The sequence below is a fragment of the Lontra canadensis genome, unplaced genomic scaffold (assembly GCF_010015895.1).
Source record: "Lontra canadensis isolate GAN:19392208 unplaced genomic scaffold, GSC_riverotter_1.0 scaffold131, whole genome shotgun sequence".
Classification (NCBI taxonomy): Eukaryota; Metazoa; Chordata; class Mammalia; order Carnivora; family Mustelidae; genus Lontra; species Lontra canadensis.
Genome location: NW_022631125.1, coordinates 1,173,666 through 1,193,473, shown reverse-complemented (window position 1 = coordinate 1,193,473; position 19,808 = coordinate 1,173,666). Strand labels below are relative to the sequence as shown.

Genomic DNA, 19,808 nt, shown 5'->3' with positions numbered 1-19,808 from the left:
TTTAAAGACAATATCACGGACCCCTAAGTCTTATCCAGATCAACTTGGCTAGGTTAATGTAGCCCTTCCTCATATAAACTGGTACAGAATCTCACAGTGCGCAAAGGATGGAGCCAAAACTGAGCACAACCAAGGTACAGTCCAGCGCATAGGAACTGGGGGCTATTGCCTCTTTTGCTGTGGGTCTTACATTTCTATTAAGCTCCCCAAATAGCATTAGCTTCTTGGACAGCCACATAACACCACTGGCTTATACTGATCTTACAGTCAATTACAGCTCCCATGTTGTTTTTATACAATTGTTGCTATTAAACTAACTCAAATCTGGCATTTGTACAAAATCACCCCTACACAATTAGAGGGGCGCCTGGGTGGCTCAGTTGGTTAAGCATGTGACTCTTGGTTTCGGCTCAGATCATGATCAGGGTCGTGAGGTCAAGCCCCACATCGGGCTTCACGCTCACCAGGGAGTCTCCTTGGGATTCTCTGCTTCTCTCTCTCTCACTCTCAAATAAAAATAAATAAATCTTTTTTTTTAAAGACTACACAGTTATAACAAGTAACTTCTGATGTTTACATCCCCAAGACTAAGGGGGTGAAATGAAATGTCCTTTCATATGTTCTATACTAGCCATGCATATGGCTTCGTTTTTCTTTATCTGGATCTGTATCCTGTTAGGATTCAACATGGTATCAGCTTCATATTTTACCATGCATCTTGATTGAAGGGGAAAAACAGTCTCATTAGATTTATCTAGACATCTTCTCCACATTAATCTACTTTCCTAAAATCCTTGAGCCTTTCTCTTAAATTGTATGTTTATAAAGCTGTTTTTGAACCTACAGTGTATCAGTTGTACAAAATTTATTTTTCTCAGTGCTTCTAGAATTAAAATACTTTCTGATGGTCAAAATGTCATTTCGTAACCTATCTTTCTTATAGTCTTGAAATAACTACTTCAAGCATTACAGTGTCTTTAAAAATACAATATATATAGATAAGTGATAAATGATTTCTCTTAGAGAAAGTTTTCTTATTGTTTAAGGTCCTTGTGAAATTATTCTAATATTAGCTCATTTGCTAATGCTTATTAACAGAAAACTATTTTCCTGTCAGTTGGAATCTTTGATTACTCAGTAGAATGGAAATAGAAAAGGATTCTCTCCTTTATATGTTCCATATAGTAGAAACTGCTTACATGTTACATGTATTTGCACTTAACCTATCTGAAATTCTGCTATTTGGAAAATTCATCTATCCAGAAGACAACTTGGAACCTACAAAAAAATTATTTTTGGAGCCAGACATTTGTTGACCTTAATACCCATTCATGGTCCTCTCAAATGAGCATCTAAGAACATACTCTGTAAAGTTGGCATGCTGCCATTTTTCATAGTTTTATGGATTCATGTGCCTTCATACGAGGCATCTGCTACTCCCTCTGGTTGGAATACCTTTGGTCATTTTGTCTATATGTTTAACTCTTACTGCTGCTGAAGACTGAGAGACTGAGCTGACAAACCTCCCTTCTTAAAAGCAAGCTGGCCTTCACCATCCCAAGTTCAATAACCCTATTCCTTCTCTTCCATATTACCGTAACTATCTGGGCTACATACCTCCATGTAGTATTCTATGCAGGGACTTGTAATCATATCAAAGACTGAGCTTTATGAGGGCAAGAAGCATCATGGTTTAACCCTCTGTATGTCCACAGCACCTCCCGCTATGTCTAGAACCCAAGCAGGAACTTGGGAAATAGTCACTAAATGAAAGAGCCTGCTTGGTAATCCGTTTCTGGTTAATAGCAGATTTTATGCAACAAATTAGGAGAAGACAAGGCTAGAAGAAACACAGCAAGAGAAAAGACACGAAAGCCTGACAGAAAAAGTACGTTGAGTGATACCAAAATGTAGAAAGCACAACCCCCTTTTAATACTGAAGAACTCAACCCTTGCTTATCTGTGAAGTTCCTGAGGGCGTTTCTGTTCTGTAACATAGTTCTTTCATTGATAGCCACAAGACAATCCGCAGTCATCAAGAAAAGGCTGCATTATTTGCAGCATCTTATGTAAAAGAAGTCAGAAAATTGTAAAGAGGGGCACCTGGGTGGCTCAGTGGGTTAAGCCTCTGCCTTCAGCTCAGGTCATGATCTCAGGGTCCTGGGATCAAGCCCCGCATTGGGCTCTCTGCTCAGCAGGGAGTCTGCTTCCTCCTCTCTCTCTCTCTGCCTGCCTCTCTGCCTACTTGTGATCTGTGTCTGTCAAATAAATAAATAAAATCTTAAAAAAAAAATTGTAAAGAGAGAACCATCCAAAATTATTTTTAAAAGCTTTGGATTTATAAAGATTCAAGTCCTGGCTATTCAAAACAGCCCCTTACCTGAGGTTCTAGGCATTGAGGTTTTATTATATTATCCCAAAGTCTAACATTTAAATATTTAAATGTTTATCTGAAGTATGTCATACACAGTGACATTTTATTTGGTTTGGTAATTGACCACAAAATTCTAAGAACAGGAAGTCATAAAAATCAAGTGACCGCAAAGAAGGAAAAGTCAAACTATCACAAACCAGGAGTCCAGGAAGATTGGTGTACACTGAAGGTTAACTCTAGTCCTTCACATTTGATCTGCACAAAATACTGTAAAAATTTCATTCCTATATATTCTTTCCCCCACCATCTGTGAGCAAATTCTTGAACCAAAAGACATGTATGTTCCTTAAGGATGAGCACTAATTCTCCAGAATGGATATAGTCTTTGATCCAGATAAATGGAGAGAACCTCCTTTTTGAGTTGTTCAGCTCTTTCTTGTGTAGGAAGTGGTAGGAGTCAAGTTGAATTTCAAAACATCATCCCAAATATAAGAAGGTACCACACCCTCACTGGTACCTTGATCTCTGGCCCTGCTTTTCCCAGCTCCTGCCATCAGCACAAGGCAAGTATCTTCAGCGGCCCAGCTCTGTCCAAGGCTTTTCATGAAGTACGAAGCTTAGCTCTCATCATTTGAGCTTTTTTATGTTACCAGAGCAAGCAAGATGGGGCAATGTGGAATAAACATCTTCCCTTCTAACCACTACAGTTCTCACTGCTCTACTGCACATTTTAAATGAAAATATTTCCATTCTCTGCACCACAAAGTTAACCTCTTCCATTATGTGGGAAGAGAGGAGCCATAATGATCTGCAGTAAAGGAATATCCCCAGTTCACAATCTAAGAGTTGGTTTATCCTTCACCATCCCAACCGAGTTTTGACAGTCACTAACTGGACTTTATGGTATATTTTCACTAGCTGGATTAGAAGATCTGTAAGGTCTTTTTTTATTTTTTTAAACTGTAAACCACAGTTCTGAGCTCTAGGTAACATATTGTGCAGTCTTCAAAGTAAAAACTACATTGGACTCCGTGTGATGAGAGAGAAGGTGCAGGGGAAGGAGGGAGGAAAGGAGGAGAAGGCTGGGCCTGCACACAAGAGAAGAAAAGACTTCGTCTGTAAAACTGAGTTAAAGATGATTACCAGTGTGCAAATAACTACTATCAGACTCCTTCCTGAAAGCTAATATTGCTGGGTGGGGGTGCGAGAAAACTCTTTAAAGAAGGTAGGGGCCAAAGGAGATTGAATGAGAGGAGTTTCATGACTTTGCTTTGGTTTAAGTCCTGCGTCTGCTCTCATTCTCACCAAATGTTAACATTCAGAGGAAGCTTTAAAAATCCTATAGAAGAAAATATTACTAGGCATTGTTAATTGCTACAATCGATTCCTAAAACAGTTGAACAGGATTTCAGATTCTGGGTCATATTCTAAAGGAAAGTTCTCTGCATTAGATTTAAATTGAGAGTTTCCTTTTGGCAGTCAAAAGTTGTCTTCTCACTCCTGCCCTCCCACCCCTGCCCCTACTCTGTATTTTTAGTGATTTTCAAATGTGAAAATTAGAAAATTTAAACAACTTCTTCATTAAACAAGAAATAGGTAAGTACCATGCACCCTGCTTAATAAAATACACAGTACCAGTTTTAGAAAGACACTGGCTGACTCAGTGGTGGAGCACTGACTCCTCATCCCACAGTTGTGAGTTCAAGCTCCATGCTGGGTGTAGAGATGACTTAAAATTTTAAGGCAAAAAATAAAAGATGATGATGGCAACAAAGTACTATCCTGGGCTCAATATTTTCAAGAGTGATTAAATAATTTTTTCCTTCTGCCTTTTTTTTTTTTTTTGGAGGAGGGAGGTGGTAGTAAGAGAATGTTTATATTGTTATACTTTTCTTTCAGACTATTGTTCTATTTTCAGTTTTCATATGAGGAAAAAAACGCCATTTTATGTGAACATTTTTCCTTGATGTTGTTTTAAATGTAGGACGCGTTGGAACACCTCATTTTATGGCCCCAGAAGTCGTCAAAAGAGAGCCTTATGGAAAACCTGTAGATGTCTGGGGTTGTGGCGTGATCCTTTTTATCCTGCTAAGTGGTTGCTTGCCTTTTTATGGAACCAAGGAAAGATTGTTCGAAGGCATTATTAAAGGAAAATATAAGGTAATATGAATGTTTTATTTTTCCATTGAGATTAAATTATTCTGGAAAATAGGAAGTCATTATCTGGACTTCCTGATTATCACGTAGTTACCCAGTCAGAGAATAGTTCTTTGCTGACATCATTGATGCCCTAGCCTTGTTATACAGTATGGACCTCAAGCAAATTTCTGAATCACTATCAGCTGCACTGTCATCTAGGCAGAAGACAGGAGACTGGCTTTAAAACAACCTTGGCCTTTCCCCTCCCTCTGTGCTGCAGCTGAACTCTGTCCCACATGTTTGGAACGCGACCCCATGTTTAAGCTATAAAAACAGGGACCCTGGTCTCTTCGATACAGTATCTGTACGTGCAAGTCAATAGTTCCGAGTCTTGGGCCCTTAGATTCACAAAGCCAGTCCTTTTACCATAAATACATTCTAGCAAAACTGCCCTGCTTAGTGCCCTACTTATTTCAAATAAAATTCTAGTTCAGGGGAAGAATTTGGAATGACCCTTGGAATTTATTGTGATAGAATTTGACCTTTTATTTTACCCTGGGCGAGGTGTTCACAACAGATGTGAGCCCAGATGTGAAGGTATCCATTCTCTGTGCAGTGACCAAACCTCCTCTTTAGGCTAAGCTGGAAAATAAACTTCTTTGGCCCTTCTTTGTGTAACTTGAGGAAAGGGCTTCGTTTTTAAAGCTTTTTGCTTAGTTTGTAAAGTGAAAATGGAAATTTCATCCCAGTGATTTAGTAATTCTTTATTTCACACTCAGTATCTGCCTTTATTTATTTATTTATTTATTTATTTATTTATTTATTTTTGCTTTGCCACACATGTTGTTCCATTTGATGTAGTCAGCTAGCACAGCTGAAAAATTGGCCACTTACATCCCAGGATAAACTGAAATGCCAGAATCACAACTGCATGTCATAATATACTTTAGAGCCATGTGGTGGGACTTAAACATTCCTGTTCTTCTTTGGCTACTATGGCTTGGAAACTGCATAGACTATTCACAGACTTGTGATTAACATATTATTACTTTCCTTATTAAAAAACTAAAAATTCATCAGTGACACTCTGAGTGGCTATACCAAAAAGACCCAAGGAATGCTTGGAAATAAACAAGCTCAAGGGCGGTCTCGCTGCCCCAGCTCTTACACTCTGTGGTCCTATACTGCCGCATATGGCCAAAGACTCAAATGCTGTCTATGGGAAACATGGGGGAGCGTGTGTGTCTGTATACCAGCTCCGCACAGCTGATGTTGGGGAAGTTCTTTTTCTGCCCCATGTTACTGAAACCCATACTTTCTATTCAACACAAGCCCTGTTTCATTTTGCAGCCATGCCTGGCAAAACCAGACACACAGGTCCGTGTAGCACCAGACTCCAATAAAACTCTGAGGCCTGTTAAGTTTTCTTTTCATTTCCTCAGTAATGTTAGAATTTCACATGGAACTTCAAGAAGAAGGGGTAGGGAGAGAAATGAAAGGTGAAGTAGCTTCGGGGTTGCAGGTGGGAATGAATTCCACTTTCCTTTTCCACCTCGTGCCATCTCCAGCTTATAAGGAAGGGCCTGCAGCTTCACCTTGTTCTTTAGTTGGATGAAGATACATGCCCAAATTCTGTTGACAGAGAAAGATGTTTGAAATACAGGTTTTTCTGCTTCTCTTAGAGTCACTTGGCCACGGGGGAATAAAATTAATCCTTCCAGGGTAACTAAATATCTCAAGAAACTGCTTGTAAGTAGTCCTCCCCCTCCAATCCCTGGAAGTTGTGAGTGGCTCTGAGGAAAACATGGCCATGGCTTTCTGATCCAGTCTGGCCGAGTGACATCACAGATACTAACATAGGAAAACAAACACAATTAGCCATGCACCAGCATAATAATAATACTAGTAGTAATGATAGCTGCCTCATACCTAGCACTTAGTATGTGCCAGGAACTGTGCTAAGCACACCTATGAACTCATTTTATCCTCCCAGTGCCTTACGACATGGTACCATGTAATGAAATCTCCCACCTGCCTTTTGGAGCACTAAGCATTTGCTAATAATAGAATTCTCCCTTTGTGTCAGTTCAGTTGCTAACTTCCTGGTTTCCAAGACAAACTGTGTTCCAGCAGCCTCTGGTTTTTCATTTTCTCTTTTTGTAAAGCACTGAATACTTTGTTTGATTCCTTGTAAGAAATTTGAACTGTTCACACATGCCAAAAATTAAGCAATTTTAAAACCCCCATTCTTAGTAGTATAGTAAGTCAGAAGGACATGACAGCTGTATCATAATTTCTGCGCCTGGAGGTGTGAAGCTTTGAGGTTAATAACTTATTTACTCTTTTACTTGGCTAACCTTTCCTTTCATTTATATTCACGGCTTTTTTTTTAATATGAAAGCCCCATGTTTTCAGCAACTTTTTTTGAAGTATTGCTCTCTCTACAGTGATAAACCTGGTGGCCTTTCATAGATATGTGTGTGCATATGTATATATATATACATATGTACATATGTATACACATACACTGTGCTGTGATTCTGTCAGCATTTATTTTTATGCTTTTTGTTATTGAAAATTTCAAAGAAAAGTAGTAGAGATAACAGTACAATGAACTCCCAGCTTCAGTACCTAGCAACAGATAGCCAACCTGATTTCATCTGTATTGCACATACTACCAGCCAACCTCAAAAATACAATTTCAGGGGCGCCTGGGTGGCTCAGTGGGTTAAAGCCTCTGCCTTCAGCTCAGGTCATGGTCTCAGGGTCCTGGGATCGAGCCCCGCATCGGGCTCTCTGCTCAGTGGGGAGCCTGCTTCCTCCTCTCTCTCTCTGCCTGCCTCTCTGACTACTTGTGATCTGTCTGTCAAATAAATAAATAAAAATCTTTTTAAAAAATACAGTTTTATCACCCTGGTAGTTCCTAAGAACTGTGAGCAAAATTCTTCATCTCCAGGGGTATTTTCAAGAAAATTTTGATGACATCTTTCAAAAGCTGTCATAGTTTATCGACTGCTACTGGCCTTATGTGATTTTCATTTAACTTTTTATTCTCACTTGCTGGCCTACTTGATCTTTTCAGGTAGCTGTCTGGGAATACCATTTACCTCGAATATAGGCTAACATTTAATTTTGATGAACTTTCTTATAAAAGACAAAAATGTATTTGCCAAAGTATGTACAAGATGCAGTGCCATACTCTGCTATGCGTAGCCAGTTGGCAGCTCCACACCGGGAGTCAGGGCACCTGTGGCTTTAGTATTCAAAGGAGTAAGAGTGGTCTCTACCCCTGGTTCGTTCCCCTTATATAAACTCAACCTCCCACATTAATTTCAGCTACCCTTTCAGCCAAAGGAAGAGGAAAAGCCTGGATCAGACTCCCTCACAAACAGAATGGGGGGCATATATTTCTCAGCCTCTGCTCATCTCAGAAATCTTACCACCACTTTAAGATAACATCTCCACCCCTTTCCCCAAGGACAGATCATTTGGACTTTAAGGAGCACATCAGTTCCAGGGTGGGGAAGCGGGAAAAGGCTGCTCCTCATCTCAACACCCACAGGATTTCAACTGGACCAGTTGATCACAATTTTAATAGGATGATGACAGTAGGGCACTCACTTTAGAATCTGCTTCAGAGAAGCAGAAGTGACTATTGTTTGACATTCTGCCTGTTAGGAAAAGAACGAGGAACATTTTTCACTGCCCATCTACAAGTATAGAGACTCACAGTAGCCAGAGTGAAATATCTCATGCTAACCCTTGGCCAACTGTAATGATTCCTGTGTACTGTGATGCAAGCTGTGATTTTATTTGGCTTTAAGTTGTGATGGACTTTATTCTTCATCTTGCTCCCTTAGAAGGTGACCTAGGACTCCTCTGGTTCAAGCCATGGTATCGCTAGCTCCTGGCACCAGGCAGCTCACATACATTCGCCCGATCGGTCTGCTTCTTGATATTAAATAAGGAATGAGACCGTACTCATCTCTCCCTGCCAGTCCCCACTGGCCCTCCCAACTGCAGACCCTAAGTATCCCTTCCCTTTTTTCTGTTTCCTGGTCTCAGACATACCGTTTTCCCCAGGAGCCATCTTGCTGTTTTCCTCCCAGATCCACTTTCTCGCAAGTCTTGTATCTTTTAAACAACTCATAGTTTTTGTTCATTTGTTTGACTTTAGTCATTTGGCCTTGAGAATTAGTTGTCTCATCTCTACAAGAGGAACCAAAGTAACTTCACTGAAGGCAATATACAAGTGATCTGGCTATTGTGTAGGACCTATGGTATCAGTATATTTGTTCCTAAATACTGAAATTGATGTGCAGTGACCACAAAATAGCCTACTAGGAACTTCACATAACTTCGTAATTACTGTACTTTCCAATTTTAAAAAGAAAGTGTTTCAAAGTATTTTTAAAATTTTCAATTTAAAAATTTTATTAGTCCTGGGGTGCCTGGGTGGCTCAGTGGGTTAAGCCTCTCCCTTTGGCTCAGGTCATGATCTCGGGGTCCTGGAATTGAGCCCTACATCAGACTCTCTGCTCAGCAGGGAGCCTGCTTCCCCTTCTCTCTCTGCCTGCCTCTCTGCCTACTCGTGATCTCTCTCTCTCTCTCTCTGTCAAATAAATAAATAAAATCTTTAAAAAATAAAAAAATAAATAAAAATTTTGTTAGTCCTTTCCTAGAGCAAAGTATCCAGTCTCTTTAGCTAAGGTAGAAACTGCAGTCAGGAATATTCTGTTTTTCAGTTATTAAAAATAGTATAACTTGGGGCGCCTGGGTGGCTCAGTGGGTTAAGCCGCTGCCTTCGGCTCAGGTCATGATCCCAGGGTCCTGGGATCGAGCCCCACATCGGGCTCTCTGCTCAGCAGGGAGCCTTCTTCCCCCCCCCTTCTCTGCCTGCCTCTCTGTCTACTTGTGATCTCTGTCAATTAAATAAATAAAATCTTAAAGATTTAAAAAAATAGTATAACTTATGTGACAATAAGATCATATGTAAGGGATATTTACTGATGCAAAATTTCATAGACGGAGCAACAGCCACCAAAGCCTTGCCTTTGTCCTCTTCCTTAGAAAGCAAGGCTTTAGAATCAGATTTCTCTTCTTCAAGAATTTTATTCACATCGAAATAGCATAGGAGTGTTACATCATAGTGAACGTTAACTTCTCACTGGACGATAACTATGGAATTTTCCTCTCCTTCTCTTCAGATGAATCCAAGGCAGTGGAGCCATATCTCTGAAAGTGCCAAAGACCTAGTCCGTCGCATGCTGATGCTCGATCCAGCGGAAAGGATCACTGTTTATGAAGCACTGAATCACCCATGGCTTAAGGTACGGGGGCGCGTAGGTGGCCCACTACACCTTGTGTGAACACTTCCGGCGACAGGAATGTCTTGCTCTAGAGGGCAACTCTTCCCACCTCTTTTCTGAGCACTTTTTTGGAGTTTTGTCCATCTTGTTTGCTGTTTCCAGACAGCCTCTGTAAATACCTGAGTAGAAAATACACCATTCTAATGACAGTCAGCCATCAGAGGGAACAGAGGCAGATTAAGGCCGAACAAATCAGGGAGGAAGGCGTGCTTGTTCTCCACTAACCCGTGTCCCAAAGCTGTGCAACAAGAACAAGGGAAGTGTGGCTGTGTTTATGACAGAAAGCTGTGATCTTTACTTTGGGTGTGACTGTATGGTTCATAACATTTTTATTTCAATAGATAACTAGATACAGATTTATTATTTTAGGAAGAAGCTAGATTTTTAAAATTCTTTCTCTATCCCATCTTGTAAATGAGTATTAAGGAAAATGTAACTTGGGACTTGAATGAAACAGCGCTGTTTGATTAAGAAATTCTACAGTAATTCCAGCAAATTCTCCGTACAGGAGAAAACAGAGGCTCAGAGGTGGAGAATCTTGCCCCAAGTCACAGAAGTTGTCAGTAATGGAACCAGGATTTTAACTGAGCCTACCATGACACTTTCCTTTTCATGCGATCCCTCTGTCTTTTCCTTACTCAAGGACATCACTCCAGTAATATCCCTTTCTTGCATCATCGCTCTCCTGGCTCTTTTCAATCTAATATGCTACTTATTCTTATTACACACGCATATGAGTGCATACGTGCACACACGTGCATACACACACACACACACACCCTAACCCTACAACCTCTTCCAGCTTCTGTTCCCCTAGATAGCAAAACTCCTAGAACTAAGTTGACTGTACCCATCCTTGCTCCTCTTTTGCTCTGTCTCCACTCTGGCCCTTGGAGACCTCGTTTAATTTTAATGGTCTTAAGTGCTATTTGTACTCTGTTCAGAGTCCTGAATTTTTATCTTTAGACCAAGCATCTCACCAAAGTGATTCTTTCTTAACCCAGGGTATAGTCTCGCCCCCTAATACCTCTCTGATTTCGCCCCCTACTACTCTCCTCTTAGTCTGTTCTCCACATATTGGCCTCATTGTGGTTCCTCAGACACGAGGCTTATTCTGGCTTCAGGGCCCCTGTGTTCGTCATGCTCTTTCCCGAGAATGCTCTTCCCCAGGTATAGTCATGGTTTCTTCCTTTACCACCTTCAGATCTTTGCTTAGATTTCAGCTTCTTAGTAAGAGCTTTCCTGTCTACTCAGTTTAAAATTAGGAAGAAGGAATGCCCCTGCCGCCAGTATGCCAAGTCCCCCTTCCCTGCCTTAGTTTTCTCCATGACATTTGTGACCATAAGACATACCTATATTTTACTTGTTTGTAGTCTATTTACCCCCTGTAAAATACAAGCTGCAGAAGGGTGGGATTTTGGGGTTGTCAGTTCACTTCTGTCCAGCACTCTAGAAAGTATCTGGCATATAGTAGGCGCTCAATAATTATTAGTTACTGTTTAATGAATGAACAAATGAATGTTCATTATATTATACCATGCTACTCCCCTAGAAATTATGAAAAAACAATAAGATATATTAAAATGTAGATTACTAATGTGTCTTAGTGGCAGTGACATGGATGATGATATTAGAGAACAGTTTTGAGATTCCAATGGATCCTGAGTCTCCCTTAAGAATTTTACTTATCAGGGCACCTGGGTGGTGTAGTGGGTTAAGCACCGATTCTTGGTTTCAGCTCAGGTCCTGGTCTCGGGGTCATGAGATCGAGCCCCACATCAGGCTCTGTGCTCAGTGTGGAGTCTGCTCTGTCTCCCTCTCCCTGCCTCAAATTAATAAATAAATCTTTAAAAAAATAATATAATTTATCAAATCTGCATTCAACTCTGATACACAGTTCTAGTTATTCTTGACTTGAAATATTTGGTTTTAGTTATTCCTGATTTCCCCCAGAAAAGAGTAGGTAAGCAGTTTTTAGATACATTCTTAGTACTTTTTTTCTCCCAGAAATGACCAGTGTACAGGGGACTTCTATTTCTCTTTTGCCTATCTCAGTTTCTCCATAATAGGAATCTTTTATTCATTAGAAGCGAGTTTAAATGCCAAAGGACAATGAAAATGGCAGCCATATTAGTCATGTTTAAGATCATTTAGAAAATTTGGCTCTCATTATCATGCATATCTTGACTAACATTTATTTTTGGAACCCTTCTCCCTGCAGTGATCGTAGTTCTTGTTCTAAATAATCTGATCTTAATACATAATAGATTTCTGGTACCAGAAAGACAATAGACGAAAAATGTTAGTAACTTAAATGAAAAAGCTCCAGAAGGCTGTTTGAGCTCAGAATCATGTGCCATGTCTGAGCTACAATTTACCTTCACTGCTTAGGTGCCATCTAGAGATGGAAGAATTCCATGAGAATGTCATCTAGCAAATACTTGTCTATGTATACTTGTGAATCATTGCTGTGGATGAAATTGATGTTAATTTTGTAAAGACTAAATTTAAGCTGTAGTTTGTATATGAAAAACTCCTGCATAACTACAAAGCGAAGAAATAAGATGATGAATGTCCTTGTAGTGAAGAGTGCCCAAAGTGATAATACCATGACTGGGTGTCAAAAGAAAAAAAAAGACTTATTTCCTTGGTAAAACCACAAGAAAATGTCCTATTCAGTGATGTCATATCAAAAAAGAATTTGAGTAAATAGACCAAGTAATATGTGAATGTCTTATGATTGTCAAATTATATTTAATGTCTTTATCTAAATTAGTGGTGTTTGCTATGAATATTCATTCCAGCAAAAATAAGACCAACTAAAATTGTACTTTATTTATAGATGACTGAGCTCTTTTCACACCTTTTGTAGCCTTCATATGTAGACCCTAATGTACATTGACTGTAATAAAACATGAAAAGGGTGTTGCTGTCAGGCTAGTCAATTTGACTTTTGGAAAAATCAGTCACACCAAAGAGAGAAAGGCATGGTCAGGCTGCAAGACAGGTTTTCAGATGGTACCAATACAACATAAACACACAGACAAGCTCAAAGAAGTCACAGGGGAGAAGCATCACATGAGCACAGCAGTATGGGCTCAGGAAGACCATTGGAGGTACAAGAGAGATCACTGTCATCTGGAGGTCCAGGAAGGCCTGGGGGAGCACAGACAAAGCATCACCAAGTCTTCATGGCACGTAGGGGTGGGGACAGGAAGTAAACTAGTTTGGTACCAATGTCAGCTCTTTGAAGGGTTGTACAATAGGAGACTGGGAATTCTGGTTTGAGGGAAGAATACATACAGTCCCAAATGCCAAACTGAGGACTTTAGATATTATGGTGTAGATGGTAAAAAGCGACTGCGAGCTTTTGGGTGCCAATACAGTGCAAGCAGCAAGCTTATACAATTCCTTTGGACTCTATGTGCAGGTGGGTTGTCTTTTGGGGGTACAAGCACTGGAGGCAGAGAGAACTGGTGGAAGCTGTGGCTGTCCAGTCAGGAGGTGACAGGGGCCTGCACCCAGGGAGTAAAGGTGGAAGTGAGAAAGAAACACTCAGACTGAGAGATTTTAAGGAAGGAAAACTAGTGAGGCTCAGTGAGTGATTCGAGGTATTTGGAATTAGGAAGCCCCCAAGAGAGTCAAACATGTAGAGTGGAAGTGATGTCTTGTAAACTTGTTATTTTGAAATAACTTTAGACTCACATGGAAGTGGCACCTGGCCGGCTCAGGTGGTAGACCATGCAACACTTGATCTCGGGGTTGTGGGTTCGAGCCCCATGTTGGGTATAGAGATTACTTACAAATAAAATCTTCAAAAAATAAAAAATAAAATCTTAAAAAATTTAGAGAAAGAAGTGGCAAAAACAGTATAAAATTCCCATGTACATTTCACCGTTCTTCCCCCGCAGTGATGATATCTTATATGACATAACTAGGAAATTGACACTGGAACGCTTAACTCAACTGCAGGCCTTATTGATTTTCACCAGTTTTTATGTATGTGCATGTGTACGTGTGTGTGTGTTTCTAGGAAATTTTTATCACGTGTATGGAAGTGTATAAGCACAGCCATAATCAGGATAAAGAAGTGCTTTTCCACCCGTCATGCTACTCCTTAATAATCATCCTCCTCCTAACTCTGAACCACTGATCCATTCTCCATCACTATAATTCTTGTCCTTTTGAGAGTCTTGTATAAATGGGATTATACAGTATCTGACTGTCTATGAGAAACTCTGGTCTCCAGGGTGTTCTCTTTTCCTCTCACACAACTACCACACTCAACAGCACTTCTGACACCAGGTGTGTCTGAGTTATTTCCTCACATCAAGCAGTTCTCTGACACCAGCTGGGTGTCCTTCATTTTAATTCAGTTCTGACACTGACTGAAATTAATCCAGACCCCACAGGTTAAGGGCTTGGTCCCAAGAGACTGTCCCCCAGTTCAGATGCCAGTCGCAAGGTCCCCAGGTTACCCACGACTTCTGTCCCACTTGCCTACAAATTAGAGGTTCCCATAACCCACCCCATCTCAACCTTGGATTTGACTGTTTGCTAGAACAGCTCACTTAGGGTAACACTTAGGTGTACCAGTTTATTATATGATAAAAAGTGTGGTAAAGGATACAGATGAAGAGATACATAGAGCAAGGTCTTAGAAGGGTCCTAAGCACAGGAGTTTCTGTTCCCATAGAAGGTGGGGTACGCCACACTCTTGATATGTACATGTGTCCATCAACCCAGAAGCTCTCCAAACCCCATACTTTGGGAAATTTTATGGAGGCTTCATCACGTAAGCACTGATCATTGACTCTATTTCCAGCCCCTGTCCCTACTCTAGAGAATGGCAGGGGAGGGCCCTGAACATTCCAACCTTATGATCATGACTTGGTCTTTCTGTTGACCACCCCCCATCCAGGAGCCCACCAGGAATCACCTCATTAAAACAGAGACACTGCTGTCACCCAGGAAATGCCAAGTGATTTGGGAACTCTGTCAGGAGCTACAGTCAAAGACCAAATACTAGAATAGAAGATGCTCCAGTGCTCTTATCACCTAGGAAATTACAAGAGTTTTTTAGGAGCTCTGCGGCAGGAGCTGGGAAAATGTTAGAACAAAAGATTCTCCTAGTACCCCTATTAAAAGGGTTTTAGGGCTCAGTGTCAGGAACCGGGGTCAGAGACCTACATATTTGTTATTACTTCACAGATTAGGTTTTTTACTCAGCATAATACCCTTGGGATCCATCCAAGGTGTTGTGTAGGTCAATAGTTCATTCCTTTTTATGACTGAATAATACTCCACTATATGGATGTACAAACCTTTTTGATCCATCCATCTTTTGAAGGGCGCTTGGGTTGTTTCCGGTGTTTGGCTAATACAAAGAAGGCTGCTATGCACATCTATATACAGATTTTCTTTTCTCCAAAGTAAAAACCAGTGAGTTTGCTGAATCCTATGGTAAGTATATATTCAACTTCATAAAAACTGCCAGATCATTTTCCAGAGTGGCTGTATGATTTTTCTTTCCCACCAGCAGGGTATCTGAGAACCGGTCATTCTGTGTCCTTGTCAGCACTTGGCAATGTCAGCAATTTTTTAACCACTCGTAATTGCTTTTAGGAACATTTTTATAGCACCTGCTTAAAAATCCCAGTTGGATGAGTCTAACATCTGTGCCTTCTCTGTGTTGACATCTGTTGGTTGTCTTTTCTCATTAGTTTGAGATTTTCCTGGTTCTTGGCATGAGCAGTAATTTTAGATAGTATGCTGGACATTTTTAGTATCACTATATTATGGGACTATGATTCTTATTTAAATCTTCTATTTTAGTAGGCAGCTAACCTGATTACATTCAGAACACACATCCTGGCCCACTTTTAGGGCTGTAGTTTCATTTCCAAAGCCTTTGCAGTACCCGTCTGGTCTGCCTCACTTGGGCACAGCTCAGAGCCTCCTCTGAAACCTGGGAGGTATTCCATACCATAGTGTCATCTTAAAGCTCTTGCTGTGTTGATCCTGGTTGGTTTTAGACATGGCTTTATTGGGAATGTGGCAAGTACTTCATATAGATTGTAAAACTCCATTCCCCAGTTCTCTTCTCTTGATCACCATGCTCCCACTCTCTCGGGAGTAGACTTCCTCCTTCTACCTGTTGTTTGCATCAGGCAGGGCCAGGAGGGTGGAAAGGGCTCTGAGGGGGAGGAAGTCAGCTTCTTTCATGGTGCTCCCTGGAGTTAGAGTGGATACAGTCAAAACGGTTCTGTCCTGCAGAGCCAACCTCTTCACCACCCTTGGCTAGAGAGAGTAGGCTTTTCTTGGGGCTTATTTTTCTGTGTTCCTTGTCCTTGGAGTTTCCGGGTTGTGGGCTGCTGTGATACCCAAGCAAGGATATGTTAAGAGGAAAAAAAAAATCCCAACGATATCACCAAAGGATCACCCATCAAGTCCTGGGATTCCCTCCCTTGTCTGCCTTGTCTGCCTCTTCCCCAGCTTTCAGAGCCTTCTATCAGTGATTCAGAAGGGAAAGCAAGTAATTTATTTGTTATAAAGAACTCTAAAGAATTAAGCTTTGGAAAAAGAAGTGTTTCGGGAATGCTTTAAAACTCTGCACCGGGGGCACCTGGCTGGCTCAGTCAGTTGAGTGTCTGACTCTTGATTTTGGCTCACGTCATGATCTCAGGGGTGAGATCGAACCCCATATAGGGCTCTGCGCTCAGCAGGGAGCCTGCTTGAAATTCTCTCTCCCTCTTTCCCTCTCCTCCTCTCTCTCCCTCTGCCCCTCCACCCACTCATATGCACATGCACTCTCTCTCTTTCTCTCTCTCAAATAAATAAATCTCTTTTTTTAAAAATCTGCGCCAGTGCCCATGTCTTGCTCAGGGAACCAGGCATGCCACATATCTTTGAAGTCACTTTCCCTAGGCCCTGTCTTTCTCTCACATTCAGCATTAGCTAGAAGACCAATGTCTGTTGTACTATCTGCAGAGACTACAAAGGGTCTAAAGACCCTTTTATTTTTTTAATATCAGAGGGAATTTTTTCTGTTACATATACCTAAAATGTTCAGCAATTTCAGTTTAAGCAAAATGCAGTCCGACTTTCACCTCGATTCAGCAATAGTAATAAAGACTCCCTACCAGCATTTTCCATGAAGAACTCTCTGTTCTTTATATATCTGAACCGTCCAGCATGGTAGCAACTAGCCATATGCTTGAAATGTGTCTGAACCGTCTTTTGTATCTTTTATATCTTTTATAACCATCCAGCATGGTAGCAACTAGCCATATGCTTGAAATGTGTCTAGTACAACTGAAGAACTGAATTTTTAAATATATTAATTTTTTCAGATTTATTTATTTGAGAGAGCAAGACGGTACACATGCAGGTGTGGGGAGGGGCAGAGGGAGAGAATCTCAAGCAGACTCCCCACTAAACACGGAGCCCGTCTCAGGGCTCGAACTCATGACCTGAGCTGAAACCAAGAGTCAAACACTTAACCAACTGAGCCACCCAGGCATCCCTTAATTACATTTAATTTTAATGAATTTAAATTTAGATAGTTTTACCTAGTGGCCACTATATTAGAGAAGGCTTGGGACTCTTTGTTCAAAAACATGCTGTTACTTGGTTCACCCGTTTTTGGAAGCAGTAAATAAAGACAATTAGAAATGGGTCACAGGTTTGGTCCCTTGTGATTTTTACTATATTTTATTTTTACATTTTTCTTACGTGATAGGAACATATTATCATCTAGAAAACAACCAAACTTATTTAATAAGCTGTTTGTTGATACAGGCATACATACTTACAGCACTCCTAAATTACTTTACATCAGAGGTTTGTACATGTTGACTAGCAAAAACGATTATTAAAACCCGTCATGTACCTATACAGCATCTCCTTTAATCTTCATAAAAATCCTATAAGATTAGTTTTCAAAAAGAAACAGTTAAGAGAATATAAGGTCATACAGCCAGTACCTAAATGACCCAGAATTTGAACAAAAGTCTTTCTGACTCCAAACTCACTGTCTTTCTGCTATATTATACAGCTCCTTTTCATTTCGGTTCTTTGGCTTGTGTTGAAGACCTTCCTGGGTTTGCTTCCCCCCCACCCCCATTCTATCAAAATGCAAAAACAAGTTTTACTCAGAAAGTAAAACAAAGCCCATTTCGATGTTTGTTTTTCCATATATGTTGGTTAAATATCACCAGGCATAACACACCTTAAAATTTTGTTTATAATTTTTTAAATTGAAGTTTAGCTGCCATATGTTATATTAGTTTCAGATGTTCAAAATAGTGGTCCTACAATTCTGTACCTCATGTACTGCTTGCTACAATAAGGGCAGCTACCACCTGTCACTGAACAGAGGAATTATATTATCGACTATATCCCGTATGCTGTACTTTTCATCCCTAAGATGTACTTATTCTATAACTGGAAGTTTGTTCTTAATCTCCTTCACCTATTTTCGCCTATTCCCCCACCACCACCACCATCCACTCTGGCAACTACCAGTTTGTTCTCTGTATTTATGAAACTGTTTATGGTTTTGTTTGGTCATTTGTTTTGTCTTTTATTATTTTTTTAAGTAGGCTCCATGTCCAGTGTGGGCGTGAACTCACGACCCTGAGGTTGAGAGATAGGTTCTACCAACTAAGCCAGCCAAGCACCCCTGTTTTGTCTTTCTGATTCCACATATAAGTGAAATCATAGGGTATTTGCCTTTCTCTGTCTGAATTAATTTAGTGTAATATCTTGTAGGTCCATCTGTGTTATTGCAAATGGCAAGATTTCATTCTTTTTTATGGCTGAGTAATAGTCCATTGTGTGTTATGTACGTGTGTATGTGTATCACATCTTCCACAAACAGTAACAGCAATCCATTAAAAGATTGCCTTGCTTGTTATAGAATGCTAATTTTATGCTTGTCTCTGCTAGTTAATTATTTGATAAATTCTTATGTCTTCTGTATTGGTGAACCTGATCTGGCTTAGTGCAGGAAAAGGAGATTAAGTCCCTAAAGACAATAAAATCATTTCCAAGAGGTTTAGCATATAGAATCTGGCAGATGTGCAAATTATAGTCATTTTGACATCAAGCATTGTATGTGCACTCAAGAAAAATACAACTTTGCTCTCCCGTAGAACTCTTGTTACATTTAGTCACTAATGTAGAAAATAAATTTTTTTTAATTTTTTTTAATTAAATTTTATTTTTTATACACATAAAATATATTTTTATCCCCAGGGGTACAGGTCTGTGAATCGCCAGGTTTACACACTTCACAGCACTCACCATAGTACATACCCTCCCCAATGTCCATAACCCCACCCCCCCCCCAACCCCCCTCCCCTCATCAACCCTCAGTTTGTTTTTTTTTTGTTTGTTTGTTTGTTTTTTTAATTTTATTTTTTATAAACATATATATTTTTTTTTCCCCAGGGGTACAGGTCTGTGAATCTCCAGGTTTACCCACTTCACAGCACTCACCATAGCACATACCCTACCCAATGTCCATAACCCCACCCCCCCTCCCAACCCCCCTCCCCCCAGCAACCCTCAGTTTGTTTTGTGAGATTAAGAGTCACTTATGGTTTGTCTCCCTCCCAATCCCATCTTGTTTCATTTACTCTTCTCCTACCCCATTAACCCCCCATGTTGCATCTCCTCTCCCTCATATCAGGGAGATCATATGATCGTTGTCTTTCTCCGATTGACTTATTCCGCTAAGCATGATACCCTCTAGTTCCATCCACATCGTCGCAAATGGCAAGATTTCATTTCTTTTGATGGCTGCATAGTATTCCATTGTGTATATATACCACATCTTCTTTATCCATTCGTCTGTTGATGGACATCTAGGTTCTTTCCATAGTTTGGCTATTGTAGACATTGCTGCTATAAACATTCAGGTG

General features: G+C 40.3%; 1 protein-coding gene across 13 annotated transcripts in view; it reads left to right on the top strand.

Annotated features, from left to right (window-relative positions):
• CASK (calcium/calmodulin dependent serine protein kinase) overlaps positions 1–19,808 on the top strand; it is a 354,889-nt gene that overhangs the window by 222,347 nt on the left and 112,734 nt on the right. For all 13 annotated transcript variants that reach the window (XM_032842480.1, XM_032842489.1, XM_032842484.1 and 10 more), the window contains exons 7-8: positions 4,359–4,534; positions 9,721–9,843. In XM_032842480.1, the coding sequence (XP_032698371.1) occupies positions 4,359–4,534; positions 9,721–9,843 (299 nt within the window). The remainder of the gene's footprint in view (positions 1–4,358; positions 4,535–9,720; positions 9,844–19,808) is intronic.